At 37.3% G+C, this 20,221-nt stretch overlaps 1 protein-coding gene across 1 annotated transcript in view; it reads left to right on the top strand.

Moving 5' to 3' along the window:
- TUSC3 (tumor suppressor candidate 3) overlaps positions 1-8,647 on the top strand; it is a 112,648-nt gene extending 104,001 nt beyond the window's left edge. The window contains exons 8-10 of the mRNA XM_081084238.1: positions 442-516; positions 2,823-2,913; positions 7,553-8,647. Of these exons, the coding sequence (XP_080940364.1) occupies positions 442-516; positions 2,823-2,913; positions 7,553-7,568 (182 nt within the window). The 3' untranslated portion in view covers positions 7,569-8,647. The remainder of the gene's footprint in view (positions 1-441; positions 517-2,822; positions 2,914-7,552) is intronic.
- Positions 8,648-20,221: the final 11,574 nt, after the last annotated feature.

The following is a 20,221-nucleotide window of genomic DNA, read 5'->3' as shown; positions in this document are numbered from 1 at the left end:
TTTCAATTACTTGCAAAATCTCACAAGGTTTAAGGTTATATATTTTAAAAATCAAGTTAGCCCTAGCTGGTTTCGCTCAGTGGGTAGAGTGTCAGCCTGCAGACTGAAGGGTCCCAGGTTCAATTCCAGTCAAGGGTAAATGCGGGCTCGATCCCCAATAGGGGGCATGCAGGGGCAGCCAATCAATGATTCTCTCCCATTGATGTTTCTATCTCTCCCTCTCCCTTCTTCTCTGAAATTAATATTTTTTTTAAAAATCAAGGTAGATTTAAATACACAAAGAATGATAATTTTATTTTTTCTGCATAGAATAAATTGTATTTACCTCTGTGTGCATTTGTAATTTAAGTATTCCACTACCGAAAACATTGTGTTCAGATCCAAAAAAATAATATGTTTTATTTGCATCCATTGCTACTGTTTCCTTGACAATTACTATAGATGCTGCTATCACCATGGGGATGGTTCTTCTAAATGAAGCGGCAACATCCAAAGGAGATGTTGGAAAAAGACGAAGTAATTCTCTGTTGTTGTTTTTTTTTGTGATTTTGTTTTAGACTTAAGATTCATTTAAATCAAATGAGGAATATAAAAGTTCTTTGTAAACATAAACTAAAGAAATGTTCTGGTTGAGGAGCGTTGCAATGTTTTTTACTCTTCTATTCTTAGATGTACTCAAATAATTAAAAATATATCCCTTCCGAATGGGTTTGGGTGTCTTTCTGTGGAACTGCAGAGAAAGGAGAAATTCTCTCCACCCTCGTCAGGGGTGCTCTGCCCAGCTCCATGGAGGACCTAGTCCTGGAGTACCATGCGTCCTGCAGGGAGAGGTGGGGCTGCAGGGGGGAGCCTGAGAGGTGTATTGTCAAATGGTAGGTCCTCAATGCCATGGGAATCAGGTGTGCATTTCTGGGCTCCTTTTTAAACCCAGAATTTATGTATGAGGAGCACAGGTGCCTGAAAAAGGCTAATATTTTATTAAGAAGTTTAAAGATGAATAATTTATTTAAAATAAAAGACTTACTTCCTTTATGGGATAATAGCTAGGGTAATATGACTGTTAGTACATCATAGTGATTTCTGAACACTTGGGTATCATAAGTGTTGGAATGTATTGGGTGAAATGTACAGTTGAGTTTACCTTTTCCCATGATGTTCTCAACACACCAGTTTGAGGAAATATAGAGGAAATAAACGTGTTACTTTGTTTAGCTAAGCATTGTTCAGATATATCACTTCATGATATATCTTTTAAATAAACAATGTGCTGCTCTTCGGATTGATAAATAACATGAGGCAAATTCTTATGTGATGATATATTACCATATGTCCTATCATACCAGGCTAAATAATAGTAATAAATGTGTATTAATATTTTAATCACAATGTCTATGAAATCATTACTTCCAACTTTTCTCTTGGTCGATTTTCTCCAACCCCCACTGCCAAATTATTTGTGTGTGTGTGTGTGTGTGTGTGTGTGTGTGTGTGTGTGAGAGAGAGAGAGAGAGAGAGAGAGAGAGAGAGAGAGATTATATTTTTAAATTATTTCCCTTATTCTGGTAGAATTGATATAATACAACAACTGGAATTATCATTGACCAGGTCATTGACCAGGTCAGAATGTTTCTGTGTCATAGCATTTGCTTCTTACAAGTATGTTATCTGGGATGGGCTACAGTGATTCATTTAGTAATTACTAACTCCTCACCAACCATTTAATTCCTCTCCCTATCCATATACAAATATTTGGTTGCATTATTTTATTCCACTGCAGGAAATCAAGTAAATATGTATTCACATATTTTGAGCCTCATTTCCCACTGAGCATAATAACCAAACAAGGCTACTAAGAGTGACAAAGGGAGTGAAAAGTTTTATTTAGCGTCTGAAAAGTTTTTTAAAATAAAAAATAAAAAAGGAAAAGAAGTGTTTGATAAAAGTACTAAATGTAGGAAGATATAAAGTAAAACATCATACAGTTAAGTCTGGGTTTAGTAAGGCTGTTGTAAGCTATGTTGTTACATGCTCCATCTAGTGCCTGGTGTCCAGCATACTTGGATATTCTACACTATTTTTAAAAGTGTTTTTCATTTTGTGATATTGAGTACTTTTTTTTCTTCCTTTGAAGTTCACCTATATGGCCTTGTCTGAAATGAAATGTCACAGAGACTACAATTGAATGCTTTTAAGCACTTATGACTTAATTTGTACTCAAATCAGAATGATATTCCTACAAAGTTGAATGAGAACTGACTAACAGATTTCTAGGCCATTATTTTGAGAATACCATACCATATATACTCCCTTTTACTCTCCAAGCTTTTATTCTTAGCTTTCTATACATCATAATGAATTGTCAGTAACAGGCTTTTACTGATGCAATAATCTAAAATTATTTTCATAAATACTGCATGGCCCTGAGAATAAAATTATATTTAGTATTCCAATAATGCAGATGTCTTTGCTAATAGAGCTAATGCTTCATAATACAGGGATAGTTTCATCTGTGGTTTATCACATATTTTGTTTGTTTTTATCCCCTGGGGCATTTTAGTACTTGTAGGAACTCTGTAAGAGAGGAAAACTATCAGAAGATTTAAGTCAGTCACTTTGGTTATTTTCACACCCAAAACATACCCGTTTATTGGGAAGAATGTGTAAAATAGTGAATCCGTTGTATTTTGGATTATCTGATTTGTTGTATCTGTATGTGCCATGAACTATTGATATAAGTACACTGCAATTACTGAATGCATTTTTAAATGTAGACACTTGGGTTGCATGTGTCTAGACATTAATGGTATTTTCTGTGTCTCTAGTCATTTGCCTGGTGGGATTGGGCCTGGTGGTCTTCTTCTTCAGCTTCCTTCTTTCGATATTTCGTTCCAAGTACCACGGCTATCCTTACAGGTAATACCATTATACTAACGTGACTGTTTTCATTCTTAACTAATAGAATAAACAGAATTTCGATGGTTAATTTATATTCAAGGGTTGATGTAAATAACGAGCTCATTTTCCCAGAGATTTTAAACTCAGTTAAGCAAGTGTGAGCACCTCCTATGTGTTCAGCCTCGATTGTACAAAGGAGATAGAAGACATGGTCCCTGCTCCCAAGCAGAGTATAATTTATTATATATATATATATATATATATATATATATATATATATATTCTCCTATATAATAAAAGCCTAATATGCAGATTGTCCCCTTGGGCGGTCATTCAACCGAGAGTTCGACCGCTCGCCATGACATGCGCTGACCACCAGGGCGTGGCACAGAACATGGTGAGTGTCGGCGATGTGGCACTGGCAGTGGGCAGCAGTGAAGGCTCTGCTGGCCCTGATGGGCCCCAATGAGAGCAGGACCACGGCAGGATAGTGGAGCAGGTGAGCAGGCGAGCAGGCAGCACCAGGCCATGCTGGGTGTGAGCGGGGGATTGATCGCCCCACTGATCACCCTGAAGACGGCAACCAGCAGTGGTGGTGGGGGCCTGGCCCTGATCAATGGTCCCACAAGCAGATGGTGGAGCAGGTGAGGGGGTGGTGCCAGGCCAAGGCGGAGCGCCAGGTGGGGCTATGGGGCTGGGGGGGCACAAGCTGGGGCTGCAAGCTGGGGCCTGATCCCTGCAGGTCATAGCATTTGCTTCTTACAAGTATGTTATCTGGGATGGGCTGCAGTGATTCATTTAGTAATTATTATATGTGTGTGTGTGTGTGTGTGTATACACACACACATTCATACATACACACACACGTGCATATCCATATAACAAAATGGGTTTTAAGCTTTGTTGAATTCATCAAAATTTCTTTTTCTTTCAGATTATCTATCTATCATGGCTTTGACTGCATTTTCAGTTTTTTTCTCATATAATCTACTGTTAAGTTTTTACTAAACTTTGCATCATCTTTTGAATTCTGCAAAGTTTTAGCTTTTTCAAATAAGAAAAGCCAACTTGAAAGGAAAATTAAATGATACAATAATCTCTGGTGACTAGAGTTGTCATAATGAATATTTCATACAATATCCACCAACATATTGTCATGATTGGAGGAAGGAAGTTGTTGAAAATTAATTCTCATATCACCTCATTATAACCAAACTTTAGACTTTTACTAGAACCTAATACATTTGGTGAGCAAGATTATACTTGGTCATTTCATGAACTAGGCACAAATTTACTTCTTGAGCATATTCCTTCTTCAGCTTCTCTTAGAGAATAAATGTTTTACTTTCTCTACAGGGTCCTTCTAATAGCTTAATCCATCCTTCTCTTAATTAGGGAGTAAAGGGCCTATATTTCCTTTTGCAGTTAAAACTGCTGAGTCAGTGCAACTAGTGATACATTGATAGAAAGTAAAATCTCGTCAGACCTTACATCTCTTCCACAGTGAACCGTGCAGTTATCTTAAGATGGTTTATGTGGATGATGGCAACAGTACACGGCTTCATCTGAGGGGCAAAACTCACCCCGTAACGGGGAGATCTGCCTGTGGTGCTTTAGTGGAGGAGTAAGCCTCTTCAACCCCACCTGGCGGAGGCTCAATTCAGTTCTCTTCTTCCCGCACAGTAAAGGTAAATGTCCTCAAGGAGTGGAGAAATGCAACATATCTGAGCTGTGGGATCATCTGCCTTAAATCCCGACTGCAGTGTAAATGAGTTATCGGACACATTAGCTCCCAGGGCAACGAGAGTAATAAAAAGGGCAAGTAAAGTCTCCAGTTTCTTCATTTTGTTCTTAACATTATTTAGCCGGCCAGTTTTGGTTTTGAAAATGTGATCAGGCTAATCAACTCTAAAGTTAAGTATGTCCAAGAAAGAGAAAGCTGCATTTTTCTCTTTCCCCTCCCCTAGGATTGAGAATCATGGCTCTGTATGATTTGAGTCTTAGTTTGTAAATGAGTATTTGTATTCCCTTTAATTTCTTTTTTTATCTACGATGCCAAAAACACTGAAAAAAATTAACTCATTTCAATCTGCAGCACTTACAATATGCCAAAGAAAAGGCGTCTCTTTTTATTAACGGTAAAAGACAGAAAAGGGTAGTGTTAGGAGATTTTATAAACCCTATTTAGTTGACAGTCAGGAAATGGGGAAGGTGAGGAGCGAATTCTGGCTTTCCTTGTGTACCAGGTACCTACTTATGCTCCATCTACACTGTTCTCTGACGTAGCAGAGTAATGTGTAGGGAAAATAGAGAAAATTAAGTTTCTACTAGTTTCATTGCATAGTATTACATTTGACGGCACTGATTTTGTTAGGCTGTGAAGAATTTTCTTCAAGTCGGTACTTTTTCCCACGGAGTAGGTGTCATTTAACAGAACTCTCTCCATCCCTCTAGATCTTCACCAGGAGAGGACATATAAATCCTCAGGAAGTTTTCAAATCCATATTCCAGGCCTCCCCCTAGGTACAGAGTGAGCATTTCTGACCCGCAGCCCGTGCTTGCTAATGTGATGTCTCCATGAGTGTGGCATTGAGCCTCCTGACTGTGACCAGTCCCACTCCCTGGTCAAGGCCCCACCAGGTTAAGCAAGGGACAGGCCTGCCCTCAGCGGGCCTCCTGGGGCTGGAAATGGAAATGACATCTCCTGTGAGAGTCGGAGATGGAAGTCATGCCCAGGAGTGGCTGTGGATATGCAGTTGCACCTGATTCAGATGAAAACCCTGAGGAGGAATTGCCGAGAAACAGTCAGAGCCTAGCAGAGAGCTGGGGAAGGGAAGGCAGATCCTGGCACTGCAGCCGCTCCTCCAAGCCCTGGCATTTCCTGTGCCAAGAAATACCCAATTCACAGAACTACGACCATCATTATTTGTAAACTAATTTTTCACTTTCCTCACAATTTTGGATTCTGTTAAATCTCCAATCTTTAGTTTCTTCTATATAGAGTGATCTTTTTACTTCATTTTTATTTTCTCTTAAACCTCACAAAACCTTAAACATTTATACCATTCATATTTTCTCAGTACTTCATACTGCTATTTTTTTTGTCAGTCTCTATGCTGAAGAGGATAACAGTCTACTGTAAATTTATCCTGTGTCCATACATCTCCCCACATTTTTAGTCGTCAGGGTTTTCCTACAGTAATAATGTTCCACACCATCACTCAGTTCTCCCAGGCTGTCTTTTAAACTTCCTGGTTTAAATCCCTCATCTGCTTGTTACTAGCTGTGTCCTTTGACAAGTTACTTTACTTAAACCTTGGTTTCTCGTTGATACATGGAAAAATTTTACATATTTCTTTTGCTTAGCGTAGGGATTGCATGAGAGAATGCATGTAAGATCAATGGCACATTGCCATTATTAATTACTCAGTGGCACATATTATTAATTACTCAATAAATGTTTGAAGCTAATTATTATCATAATTAATTCTGATGTAAATATTTTAAACTCATTTATATCTAATCTACCTTTTTCTAACCAGGATTTTTCGTTACAGTGAAGATTAAGTAACTTGTTTACATGATTGAGTTGAGTGAAGTACAGATTTTCCCTGAACCTTTTGATGAATATAATCGGATTCCCGAGTCTCTTGAAACTACCAGTGAAACATCCATCTTAAGAATTTGATCTAATTACCATCTGAACCATAGTTCAAAAATAATTTTATTGCAGTGGTAGCACTGAATTTATTTTGGATATTAAATAAAGATTAACTTAAGGGTTTGTCCTGTTTACTAATAAGAGCAAAATGCTAATAGCAATACATGATAGTGTTCACTTATGGGTAATTACTTTCCCAATATTTTCCACTGCCGTTTTCACTCACAGTGAAGTTTTCTTCAAAATATTTCTGTAAAAATATTTATGACATATCAAGTCTCAAGTAGGAAAATAACATGAATCATCCTCCTAATTCTATCACGTTGCTTCCTGTTTTTAAGACTCATAGGAAATAATATTTAGAACCAGAAGATCTCAGCTCAAGTTCAATATATAATTTTGTATATTAGTTAATATACAAACAAGAGGTTGGATCTAAGAACCTCTCTTTGCTAACATTGGGACTTAGAGTTAATTGTACTGTTTCATTAGAGTCTGATGATGTTTTTATTATACATTCTTTCTGGTTCAATATAATGAAGTTATACATTTCATAAAAATCATCAATTGTTTATATTATGTAAGTAAATGAATTGTAAACTGAATGATAAAAATATTTAGGACATTGAAATTACCCACTTTAAATGTTTATTTCAGTCCATTCCTTTATTTCCCCTGTATTACCAGTTTAAGTGATTAACTATTGGTCTAGCCAACAATGAGAGTGGCCCACAGAAATAGTGTGTTTTACCCAAACTTCACCACACAAGTTTAAGTTCTTATCAGCATCTTCGCCCACCACTGACCTACGTTGAATCCCAGCCTGAACCCATTACTGGAACTAATTCAGCACAGTTACCCTCATATAACTATTAAAATGAGCTGAATTAATGTAATGATGACATTTTTTGTTATGTTTATAGGTACTAATTTAGAAAGGGATAAACAGCTATTGTGTTTTTCTTACTTCCACTCATCATAATTTTTCTTTTTCAGCTTTTTAATTAAATGAAGCCAAGTGGGATTTCTATAAAGTGAAAGTTTACCATGAAGATGAAGTGATCCTGACACTCTACTTTGAATTCTTCAGTACATTTCCATGTTGATTGTGATAATGTAGCTTATTCTTGTGTAATTTTATAAATGTGAGATTTCCCAGTGAATTTAATTCATAGAAATGTGTGGTTAAATTTCATATTAGCACTGGAAAGAACAAAGTAAACACTGACGTGTTTTTCAAGCATATCATCATATTCAGTGTGTGCTCCAGGACTGAAATAAATGCAATGTGTCGATTCATGCCTAACTGTTCACTTATTAGTAAGGAAAACCACCGCGTTACTAAGGCAAAACTAAGATGTGTGTGTGAATAAATTCCTAGGGCTGTGCAGAGATAGGATATGTGCATGAAAATATGTCATGTTCTGAAAAATTATATTTATTGCAGTTGCAAGTTAAAGGATATGTATTTTGTTAAAGGATAGTGTTTTGTTCTAATTAGTCCTAACTAGAGGAAGGTGTGCAGGACAGGGAGCTGGGTGACTAGTACCTGCAACTTGGATGCCTAACCTGGGAAAGATAGGTTCTTTCCATTTATCAATCTAAAGCAAACGTGACTAAAGCAACATGCCTCAAAGGCACCGGCAATGGAAGCAGCACCCGGACTAAGAATTCGTTTCTCTCCCACTTCAGAGGTGTCATCTAGGAATCCAGACTTAGAACCACAGAACTCACCCTTATTTCCCCCGCGTGGCCATCAAAACCTCATTCCCTGAATTACCCTGATAGGAGTGAGTGACTCAGGGAAGCTGTTTTGAAAACCAAATATTATGTTTGCATATCCTGTTTCTGATTGTTTAGACAGCACCTTCTCATATGTTATGGAGTTTTTTCCTTCACAGCAATTCTGTATATTAGACAGGAAATGAAAATTTTGTCTGACTTACAGAAGTATTACAAGCTGAAAGCCAAAAAGAATAAAAAACAGAGCTTGTAGCTAGACTTTTAAACCTCAAACCTGAATTTTTACTTCTGTGGTGCTACCCAAAGAAGGAATTAGAAACAGTCCAATAAACTTTTTGTTTTTCCTCATTAGGCTTTGTTATATAATTTTCATTGAGATCCAAATAATAGACCACAAACAACTTGGTTAGCTATATTCTCAAACAGGAACCAGTGTACATCCACAGAATTTACTTATTTTGTATGTATGAAATTCAATAAAGAATGGAAAATATAAAAGCATACAGGAGCATATTAAGTTCAATCCCAGGCAATATCTGTGCTAGCAGAATGAAACCTCTCTTTTCAAAACATGATGATATTAATAGTGAAAAGTTATGTAACTCAGAACTATGTTAAACTTATCGCCAAATCTATTATTAAAAACCATATCAATTCCCCTAGTTCCTGTTCAAATATTGATAGATTTAGTATTGGACAGCATTTATGGAAGGGCAATAAGGGAACACAATTATTGATTTAATGCCTATCACTAGGTAGCACTTGACCTGTGAATCTCAATCCATTGAGCATTTTCACGTTCTAAAGTTCATGCAGAACAGACATATAGTTGGAGTTTGCAAAATTTTATGAACACTTATTTATTAAGTATAATTACGTGTATTTGTCCTTTTAAAGCTCTCAATTCTTCCAGTTAGTGTGCAATGGACTAAATGATATTAACACATGTTTATTCTCTCTATAAAACTTAGTAGTGTGTAATCATGAGCAAAGTCAGTTCTCAGATACTGTGATCCAGGTGAAAAGAACCTACCTGCCCCATCTTAGCAAAAGTTTTCCAGCCTAAATTATATAATTTCCTTTGAACATTAAATACCTGCCACTATAGAAACAGTGGGGTTTTTGTTTGTTTTCAGAATTCTATCATTTCAAAAGCTATTGATTCTCCATAGGCAATAGTTCCTTGAGGGAAGTGATTCTAAAGGGAAATAGACTGCCTCGACATTAGTCATTATTGTTAAGTTCTACGGGCAAAAATTCCAAAAACATATTGGCTCAAATGTAGTTTGCTTTGAGAATGTAATGTGCAAAGCCACATCCATGATATACGATATCATTACCTTTGCCAAACAATTTAAATTGAAAAGTTAATTTGTGTGTGGTAGGTTATATCCTCTAAAGTCACTTTTCAACCAGATGCACTGTATTAAAGATTCCCTTAAAAATATGTTTAACAATCGCCAGATAGGGTTAAAAAATTTCTCTTCTACTAAGTTTTAGAGAAAAATCCTAATATAAAATTCCATCAAAGAGAGTTTCATTTTATAATAACATATGATCAATAACGTGTTGCATTTTTCTCAGCACTGTTCCTTGCATTAGGTATTCACGTGAGTAAGCCCAATAATGTTGTGTGTTTACTGTAATTTTCTTTTGCATATAAAGGATTATTCTGTGTCAGCAAGCATGGTGATTTGGGGAGATTAGATTTTGTAACTACAGATATTGACAAGTATTTCCTTTCTTGCTATCATGAGAACCATCCTAAGGGTACATGAAGGGAATGGTTATTCTAAGTAAGGCACGACATATTGTCGAGGTCAGTGACATTAAACATTGTGTTTTAACGTCGTGATAGGGGCAAACACATTAGCTAGAGCATCTAGGGACAAAACATTTCAATGAACTCTTTGAGGTTTAATGTTCCTCAGAGTCCACAGAGCTCATTACCTTTAAAATATGAAAACGAGATGTTTTTCATCTTCCAGCAAGAAGCTATATTGGGTCAGACCAATAACATAGCTAATAATGTGTTTTTCTAGTAGTAGGAAAGGGTCAGCATAGTAGCTAGTTACATTTAAACAATACAAATATGTGCATATTAGCCCCTAAATTCTCTTATTCACGAGCACCTAACATGAATTTTGCATATTCCTTTTGTTAATCTTAAATGCCTGAAATATATACAAATGTTTATATCATGTAACTGTAGAGTCCTTATTTACAGCTAATAAAACATCACAATTTTAGACTGTAATAGGAAAATGTCACTTTCACCTAAATGTTGGTGTATGTATTTACTTACATTAAAAATTATGCATATGGCTTTAGCCGGTTTTGCTCAGTGGCTAGAGCGTCAGCCTGCGGACTGAAGGGTCCCAGGTTTGATTCCGGTCAAGGGCACATGCCTGGGTGATGGGCTCCATCCCCAGTGGGGGGTGTGCAGGTGGCAGCCGCTCAAAGATTCTCATCATTGATGTTTCTATCTCTCCCTCTCCCTTCTTCTCTGAAATCAATAAAAATATATTGTAAAAATAAAAAAATATTATGCATATGTGTCAATGAAAATGGTAGAATGAGGAACTCTGGGGACCACCCCCCTCCATGTAAAACACTGGGGAGGGGGGACTAGCAAAAACGGTCAGAATCAATTTTGTTGAAAGTCCAAAAAATAGTGCAAGGTGTACATAGCAACATAGTGAATACTTAGCAATAAAAAAGATGACTGAAACCCAGTGGTATAGCTTAATGGCATTTTTGTTATTTTCATCACCTCCTCCATGGTCAATGGTGGTCTTGAAAAATGGCAGTCTGTATTACTAGCATGGGTGTCTAATTCTACAGGGAACAGAATGGACCTTCTTCCCATGGATGGTATTTGTTGTGGCCTGTTCAGAGATTCCCAGTAGTTCTGATGCAAGGGGCTTGCCTTTATTTCACCTAACTCAGGAAGATGGAAAAGTAGCTGTGCAGAAAGAGTATTTGCCTAAAACATTAATGGTAACTGAACATGCTGCTGCCTGGGGCGAAAGATAACAGTTGGGACAAACAGGCAGCTGAGGTCAGGGAGGGAAAGCTGGGGAGGGAAATGCTTTGGGCAATAAGGGCTTTAGAAAGCGCCCACGTAGTCTAAGAGGAATCTAGAAGGACATGCCCAAATCCAGGACAGGATGCATGCTCAGAAAAGACTAGAGAAGACCCTAAGCTTTTACCCCTTGCTGATCTGTACCCCCAGTCCAAGCAGAAATGAAGGCTAAAGTAGACTTGTAAACACCATGGATAAGTGTAGATTGGCCCCACACAGCCAATCTAGAAAGATCAGGAGAATATTTTCTTTTGTTTTCCTTTTTTCTTTCTGTCTCCAGGCTTTTCAGGAAAGCTCTGTCAAACCATGAGGTGACCACTAAACCAACAATGTGGAATTGGAAACTTTATAGATCACACATGACTATAGTTTATACAAGCAGTTTAGGACAGTCACTCCACAGCCACAACCCACAACAAGCAACAAAAGCTAACTCTGGAAAGGGAGCAGAATCCAATTTCCAGAGCTGCCATGATATTCAGAATGGCCAGTTTACAAAGAAAAGGGGGCATACAAAGAGGAATTCAAACAAGAAAGCATTGTTCATTCACAGGAAAGAAAGAAATGAAGAGAAACTGTTCTTGAGGAAGCAGCCAGTGGACTTGCTAAATCAACACCGTAACTGTGCGTAATGTCCTCAAAGAGCTAAACGAAACCATAGACAACTAAAGGAAAAACATGGACAATGTATCTCCCAATAAAGAATATTAATAAATAAATAACTGAGTCATACAAATTCTGATGTTGGACAACAGCATAGAGATGAAAATTTCACTAAAGGGATTAAGAGTAGAACAGGCAAAATAAAGAACCAGTGAACTTGAAGCTAGGTTAATTGAAATGGTACAGTCCAGCCTGGTCAGTTGGGCTCAGTTGCTATTAAACTTACCTACAATAGATGCTAAAAAAGTTATTCATGATGAAATGAAATGACAGTAGACAAGAACTCAAAGCCAAATAAATAAAAAGGAAATTATGGCAACAAAATGGTGGAATAGGCATTTTACCATCATTCTCCAACAGATAAAAGGGTTCAAAACACTGATAAAGCTAAAATTGAAAGATAAATTATTCATTAATTGAAAGAATTTGTTATTTAAAAGACGATACTACCCAAAGCAATCTACAAATATAATGCATTTCCTATTAAAATTCCAATGGCATTTATCACAGACATGGGAAAAACAATCTTAAAACTTGTGTGGAAGTACATAATGTCCCAAATACTCAAAACAATTTTGAAGAAAAGCTGGAAGCATACACTTTCTGATTTTAATCTATATTATAAAACTACAGTAAACTAAGCCATATAGCATTGCCATAAAAACATTGGAAAAAAAAGGAATAAACTTCGGAGACTCAAACATCCCAATTTTATAACTCACTACAATGCCACAGCAATAATCGGCAATGACAACCACAAAGCACCAAATATAGAGACTTAGCATAAGGATAAATGTATAGTTTAATGGAAGGAAACATGCATAATTCTTCATAACCCTGATTTGGTAATGGTTTCTTAGATATGACACCAAAACCACAAGCAATGAAAGAAAGTAAATTGGGCTTATAAAAATTAAAAACTAAAATCAGAGGACATTATTGAGAAAATGAGAAGATATTCCTTAGAAAGAAAATATTTGCAAAGCAAATCTGATGAGGATCTAATATCCAGAATATAAAATATGTTCTACAAATCAACAACAAAAGAGGCAAAGTCCCATTAAAAAAAAAAAAAGATGTTAATGGCTTGAATTGTATTCCCCCAAGGGAGGTATGTTGAAGTTCTAATACCATTACCTCAGAATGGCTCATTTGGAAATAGAGTTGTTGCAGATGTAATTAGTGAGATGAGGTCATACAGGAATAGGGTGGGCCCAAATCTGATATGAGCAGTCCTATGTAAATGCAGCTGTGTGAAGCAGACACAGGAAGAGCCCATATGAAAAGAGGATTGGCACGATATGTCTACAAGCTAAGGAACACCAAAGGTTGCCAATAAAACACCAGAATCTAGGAAAAGACGAGGAAGCATTCCCATGAAGATTTCAGAGGGAGCTTGGCCCTGCCAACACCTTGATTTTGAACTTCTAACCTCCAAAATGTGACCATGAATTTTTGTTTTATGTCATCCAGTTTTTAGTACTTTGTTATAGCATCACTAATAAACTAATACAGTGGGCACAGGACTTGAATTGGTATGAGGCCAAAGATACACAAATGGCCATCAAAGATGCTCACTATCACTAGTTATTAGGAAAATGCTCATCAAAAATCACCAGATACCACTTCATCTCCTCAGAATGGACATAATTTAATAAAGAAAATAATAGTCATTGGCCAGAATGCGGGGAAAAGGGGAGCCCTTATTGCTGGTTGGAATATCAAGTTAATAAACTACTTTGGAAACAGTTTGTTTCACAATAAATTAAAAATATAAATTACCATATGACCCAGCAATTACACTCCTAGGTGTATACCTCAAAGAACTGAAGGCAGGTGGTCAAACAAAGAGAATATACCTGAATTTACATAGCAGTACTATGTATAATTGCCAACATGTGAAACAACCCAAATGACCATCAGCCGATGAATGGAATCAACAAGGAATAAATTGCTGATAGATGCTACAATATGTCTGAACCTGGAAAATGTGCTAAGTGAAAAGAGGTAGACAAAAAAACCAATATTGTATGATTTCGTTTATATAAAACACCTAGAATAGGACAATCCATACAGATTGAAAGCAGATTAGTGGTTGCCAGAGGCTGAAGGCAGGAGGAGGAGAAATGACTACTTAATAGGTTAGGGTTTTCTTTGGGGTGACAAAAATATTCTGGAACTAGATAGTATTAATTGTTGCACAATATTGTGAATATTCTTAATGCTGCTGAATTACTGTTGAGTAAAGTGGTTTAAATGATTCATTTTATATGTATTTTACCACCACCAAGAAATTATGTATATAGCTATTTAAAAATGTTTGGCTCCCTATAACCAATGTTATTCAAGAAAACATGGTCCTCTCATCTGGACCTCTAGAGTCTAAATTGGGTACATAATGATGAATATGTAGATTTACAGATATGTACATAAAGATATATACATAAATATATTTAATGGTGAAAAGGCAACATTTAATTCTTTTAAAGAAGGGGGGCATGACTCCTGAATGTGCCTTTTTATGGTTGTACTAGAGGCCCGATGCATGAAATTTATGTAAAAGTAGGCCTTCCATCCCCCAGCTGCCAGCACTGGCTTCCCTCTGGCACCTGGGACTTGGGCTGGCTTCCCTCTGGCCACCCACAGGCACCCGGGACCTGGGCTGGCTTCCCGCTGGCCCCAGCTTTGTCCGGAAGGACATCCAGAATGACATCCGATCTAATTAGCATATTACCCTTTTATTACTATAGATTATGCCTTTGTGTAAGAGTAAAGAAAATGATTTGTGTGGAAAGCAAGAGAAAACGGACAGAAAACAAAATAAGCCAATGCAAAGAAAGGGAGCCAAATTAAAATGATAGGAGATGAGGTTAATTAATGGTCCTTCACTTCTTAAATTTTAGAGTATAGTTTTTAGATATAGAAAAGATGTGCTTATCCAAGTCTCTTTCCAAAGCGCAGTGGTTTCTGAGTGGTGAAGCGCTTTCAGCTTATCACCATGCAAAGGGCAGTAGCCTTGAAGAACATCTTAACTGGTGATGGCTTTGATGTCAGCAGCTTTTTTGCTGATAGTGAAGCAAGATTTACTCTCATTTTAAAGCTTTTTTTCCCCTCCTTTTAAAAAATTTATGGTGCCAAATTTTTACCTCTGATCATGTAGCTACACTTCCTTTCTATGACCCCTCAGGGAAGAAGGCATTTTGATCTTTAGCATATTTTTAGTTTCCATTATGAAAGAATGGATATCCTAAAAATGTGAGCACATGGCCTCCCATTCCTTTGGGAGAGACAAAAATATTCTGGAACTATATAGGTAGTATTGATTGTTGCACAACATTGTGAATGTACTTAATGCTGCTTGAAACCTAGGCAATACTATTTTTGAAGTATCTTTGCAATACTTGATTCATCAATATGCTCTTTTCAAGGTTCAATCTGATTACATCTCAAAATGCATGATTTAGATTTCCTATTTGCCCATGCATAGTTATTTATATTTGTTTCAACCTAATTAACTTTTTTAAAACTTTCTCTGTATTACCATTATTTATGTTTAAGAAGTATTAAAATGTAGTATCACTACACTAGGCAATCAAATCAATTTTTACCATTGAGAGATTTTTAGTACTATTTTTGTCTCATCTCTAGTCTATAATTTGTCAGTGAGCTATATTATCATTTAAATATTTCTTCATAATTTATTTTTCATTCTACCATTGCAAAACAAATGTTACAGCCTTCTTTAGATATTATAATCATAGTGGTATCTTATCTTATATAATAAAAGCTTAATATGCTAAGTGTCCAGTCATCTGTTCAACCAATCAAAGTGTAATATGCTAATGATATGCTAAGACCACTCAATCACTCACTATGACATGCACTGACCACCAAGTGGCAGATGCTCCAACCGGTAGGTTAGCTTGCTGCTGGGGTCCGGCCAATCAGGACTGAGCGAGATAGGCGAGGTCCCTAGAGCCCTCCCAAGGTCCCTCCCCAGCTGGCCAATCTCCTGCATCCCTCCCCAGCCTCAGTTATGCACCAGTGAGGTCCCTAGGCCTGGCCTGCACCCTCTCACAATCCAGGACCTCTTGGGGGATACCAGAGAGCCTGTTTTGGCCCAATCCCACAGGCCAGGCCAAGGAACCCCACTGGTGCACGAATTTGTGCACCAGGCCTCCGGTTTCTGCATAAATCTCTATATGATTAAACTTTCTACTACTATGTGAAAAGGACAGAGTACCATGGAAAAAAATGAGGCAGAAATTTTAGTTATTAGTTTTAGCTATTCTTTTACATTCATTATACAATTTAGCTTCTGGGTGTCACTATATCTGCCTTTACAATAATGTGGTGCCACTGTGTGTACCACCAGTCAGTCATGAAGTCCACAAAATATATTTTCCACGTTTGTTTAAAGTCTCACAAAGTTTTTCTAGTTCAAGTCTTAGAAGAAAGAAGGCACCAAAGCAGAGACTTTTTCTGGCCCTGTCTTGCTTAAAATCTCCAACCTCTAGCCCTAACAGCAGAACAGCTAGGAGAAAATGTACCAACAACCCCGAAAATGCAAACTATCATGATTACCTTCACCTGCTTTTTGTGGGGTAAGAGTTGTTACCCGGTTGTTCCAAAGATGAAAAAAAAGGCACAAGTTGCCTTTGACTCTCCTGTCGTCCACACATCCTTGACCTCAGCCCTCATTACCCATGAAGGGCGATTTCATTTTATCACATGTTGCTGCCAGTGCACAAAGGTTAAGGGGAAGAAGATACACATCTCAACATACGTTACTTAAATATAAATTGAAAATATAATTCAGTTTTGCATTCTGCTAGTCGTTAATGGGGACAAAGAGGAAAAACAGTCCCAGAGTTCATTTCCTTTTTACATGGCACCTCTACTTTAAGTGTTGATGCGTAAGTTATCTTATTTCATCCTTACAGTTTTGTGTAGTGGATATGGCAAGTGTAACTATATATTTTGTAGATGTCTAAGGCACAGAGAGAAAAAGAGAACAGCTCAAAGATTAATGCACTGTGATGCCCGTTAACTAACTGTTACGGATTCATCCTTTTTTCTCTTTGAAATACTCTTGTAAAATATCACATACACAGAAACACACACAAAAAGTATAAATGCATAGTTCTTAAAAATTAAGGCTATGTCCTAGCTGGTTTTTCTCAGTGGTTAGAGCGCCGGCTGCAGATTGAAGGGTCCCAGGTTCAATTCCTGGTTGGGGCACATGCTCGGGTTGCAGGCTCGAGCCCCATTGAGGGCTTTGCAGGAGGCAGCCGATCAATGATTCTCTATCATCATTGGTGTTTCTCTCTCTCCCTCTCCCTTCTTCTTTGAAACCAATAAAAATATACTTTAAAGAAATTAAGGCTATCGATAACCAGTTTTGTCAGTCTCTTGAAAGAATTAGCATAGCTTCAGTACAGATGGACCAGATGAGGAAAGAACCAATAATCTACCTCAGATCTTTGAAACAAAGAGCATTAGAGAACATCTTCTTTTCCCTCCCATGGCCCCTACCAATGCCAATGGGCTCTCCCACCAGAGGTGCGGAGCCCAGACTGCCAGGTGGAGAAACCAACTAACACCGCTCTGGCTCCCACCTATGGAATTAGGAGTTGCTTCTCCCACCTGATCTCCCCAAGGACCTGATGATTACATTTACTCTGGAAACTATAATTAGCATGAAGGCAATAACCTAAAGTGATAAAGTGTTATGAGTAGCAGAAACCATTTCCCCAACAATGGTGTCTTTTTAGGGTCCTGGGGATAATGTAGACAAGAAGACAAGGCAGGGACCTTTGGGCTCTAATATTAGATGTTAGTGACTAATCAGCGTCCCCTATGCCACGGGACTAAATTCAAGCCCAACTCAAAGAAGAAAATTATTGACCAGGATTTTATAAATGCAAGCATCTTTCCTCTTTCTTTCTGTTGCACTCGTTTGTCACCAGGCAGAGCACAATATAAAAGGTTCCTTGTGCCATTCATCTAAAAATCATCATTTGCCTAGATTTTACACCAAATAAGGGAAATGTAAATTTCCAAATATACTTTTGCCAAAATGTACCCTTCCTTATAGAACAGGGACTATAAATTGCTCACCAGTAGTCTCAGTTGATTATCTGGGAATGAAGGTTATAGGAAGAAACTTTATGCAAATCATCCTGCCTTGAGTTGTTAGACATAGAACAAGGAGTACAGAATGAGGTCATTTAAAATTTTTCTGTCTTCCTGAGTTTACATTAATTCTATTTGAACAAACTTCTATTTGAAAGTTATTAAACCTCAAACATTCTTTAATTCACTATAATGTCATCTCTACTAGGTGTACCAGTTAATAATGGCAGATTTTGTAATCAAAGAAAACATGATAATTTCAAGAGGAACATCAAAAGTACTTTAATAAAATACTTCAGTGTTAGGGCTGGAGCTGAAATATTGTTTCGCTTATTTTCAAATACATCCTGGAAAAGTACTAGGAGTAGTTCACCCTTAGCATTATCTTGTTTTACAGTACTTCTCACAAAAGAGAAATGGTACACAGCTTGAGGTTATGCAGAAAGGCTGTGATGCATGGGGTCATAGGAAACCCAACATGAGAAACCAGGACCTTGGTGGTTTTAAGGATGGAGAAAAATTGGGTAGCATTCCTAGCAAACCCTGACGTTAGAACATGCACTGTCCATAAAGAACCCTGATTTATATTATTTAGTGAATAGTAATTTAATAAAGAGAAGAAATATCACAGAGCCTATGAATAGCTTCTGTTATACACACACACACACACACACACACACACACACAAAATTATACCAAATTTGCAAAGAAAAACCAGCCATTGTATATTTATCACGTAAAAAAGTAAAAAGACATTGGAACATTGGGAATAGTAGTTTACATAAGGTGTTATTAATTGACCTTTAGATGCCAAACACAATGCCAAAAATAACTATCATCTATTTTTAAAGATATTCAGAGGAGAGTCACTATATGCTTAAGAGTTGTAACAAAAGCCACACGTCAAAAAGTATGTTATAACATTTAAACAAAATGTTTTATTCTCTAAGCCAATTTCTTTTATCCTTGCTTTTATTGGCAAGAAAGAAAACATTATTTATTTCTAATTATTAAATTCCCTACAGTCTTTCCTTATCCACGTAATATGTATAATCTTAATTTTCCTTAATAAAGTTTGCTTTCCAGATTTAAAAAATAATTTGTTGAATGCTCTGGCTTCTTTTATCGCCTATCCCTATACACACCTGACATGAATCCAAGTATTTAGGGAGCACCACCTTTGCTTTGAAATTCATTACCTCTATAGGTCCAAGAGTTTGTCTCAGGTGTTGCATGGGGAACTTTCTGGAAAAGTTGAATGAAATACAAGAAGTACCTTTAGCTTCCATATGTTTCCATCAGTCCCGGACTTCTGCCACCGTTTTTCCTACACCGATGAGCATCAGCAACTCCGAACCTGGAATCTCAGCCTCCCCTAGAGAGATTGTGAAACAGAGAGATCAGGAGTTTAAAGAATGGAAGTAGTGATGCTCATTCTTGGACAGGGAATCCATTATTTCAGTGACATGCTGGTGGGTCTTCTGGAAGTTAGAGTGGGATTCAAGTCCTTAGGGAGCTCTTGAGAGTGTTCTCTGACACTAGCAAGACTTGACATACTCAAGGAATGTGCCCAAAGGTCTACACAAATGTCCCCCATGTCAATCGAAAAGTCAGTGATTTATTAATTGAACTGTGATTCTATGTAGTTAAGTCCTCACTTAACGTCATCCATAGCTTCTTGGAAACTGCTACGTTAAGCAAAAGCAATAGATAAGAACATTGATTTTACCGTCAGCTAATAGATATAAGCAGGAGTTAAGTTCCTATGATATATTTCTGGTCACAGAAACATCAGTAAACTTCTAGTAATGACCCCAAATGCTTCTAATATTAAACATTGAAATTAATGTGAGCTATAAATACATTTAGGGAAGATTAGTAAAAACAAGAATTATTTTTAACCCCCTATTCCAGTCCTGAGCTGTGGCAGCTCAGGGTGCAATACCGGACCCCAGGATCCCATCCCCGGGCACACTCACATCCACACCCACTCAGACTGGGACAGTGAAGAGACACCGGCTCACTTCACGGGCACAGCT

This window comes from Myotis nattereri (assembly GCF_964212035.1).
Source record: "Myotis nattereri genome assembly, chromosome: 2".
Lineage (NCBI taxonomy): Eukaryota > Metazoa > Chordata > Mammalia > Chiroptera > Vespertilionidae > Myotis > Myotis nattereri.
The sequence above is the reverse complement of the archived record's forward strand: the minus strand, read 5'-3'. Positions and strand labels throughout refer to the sequence as shown.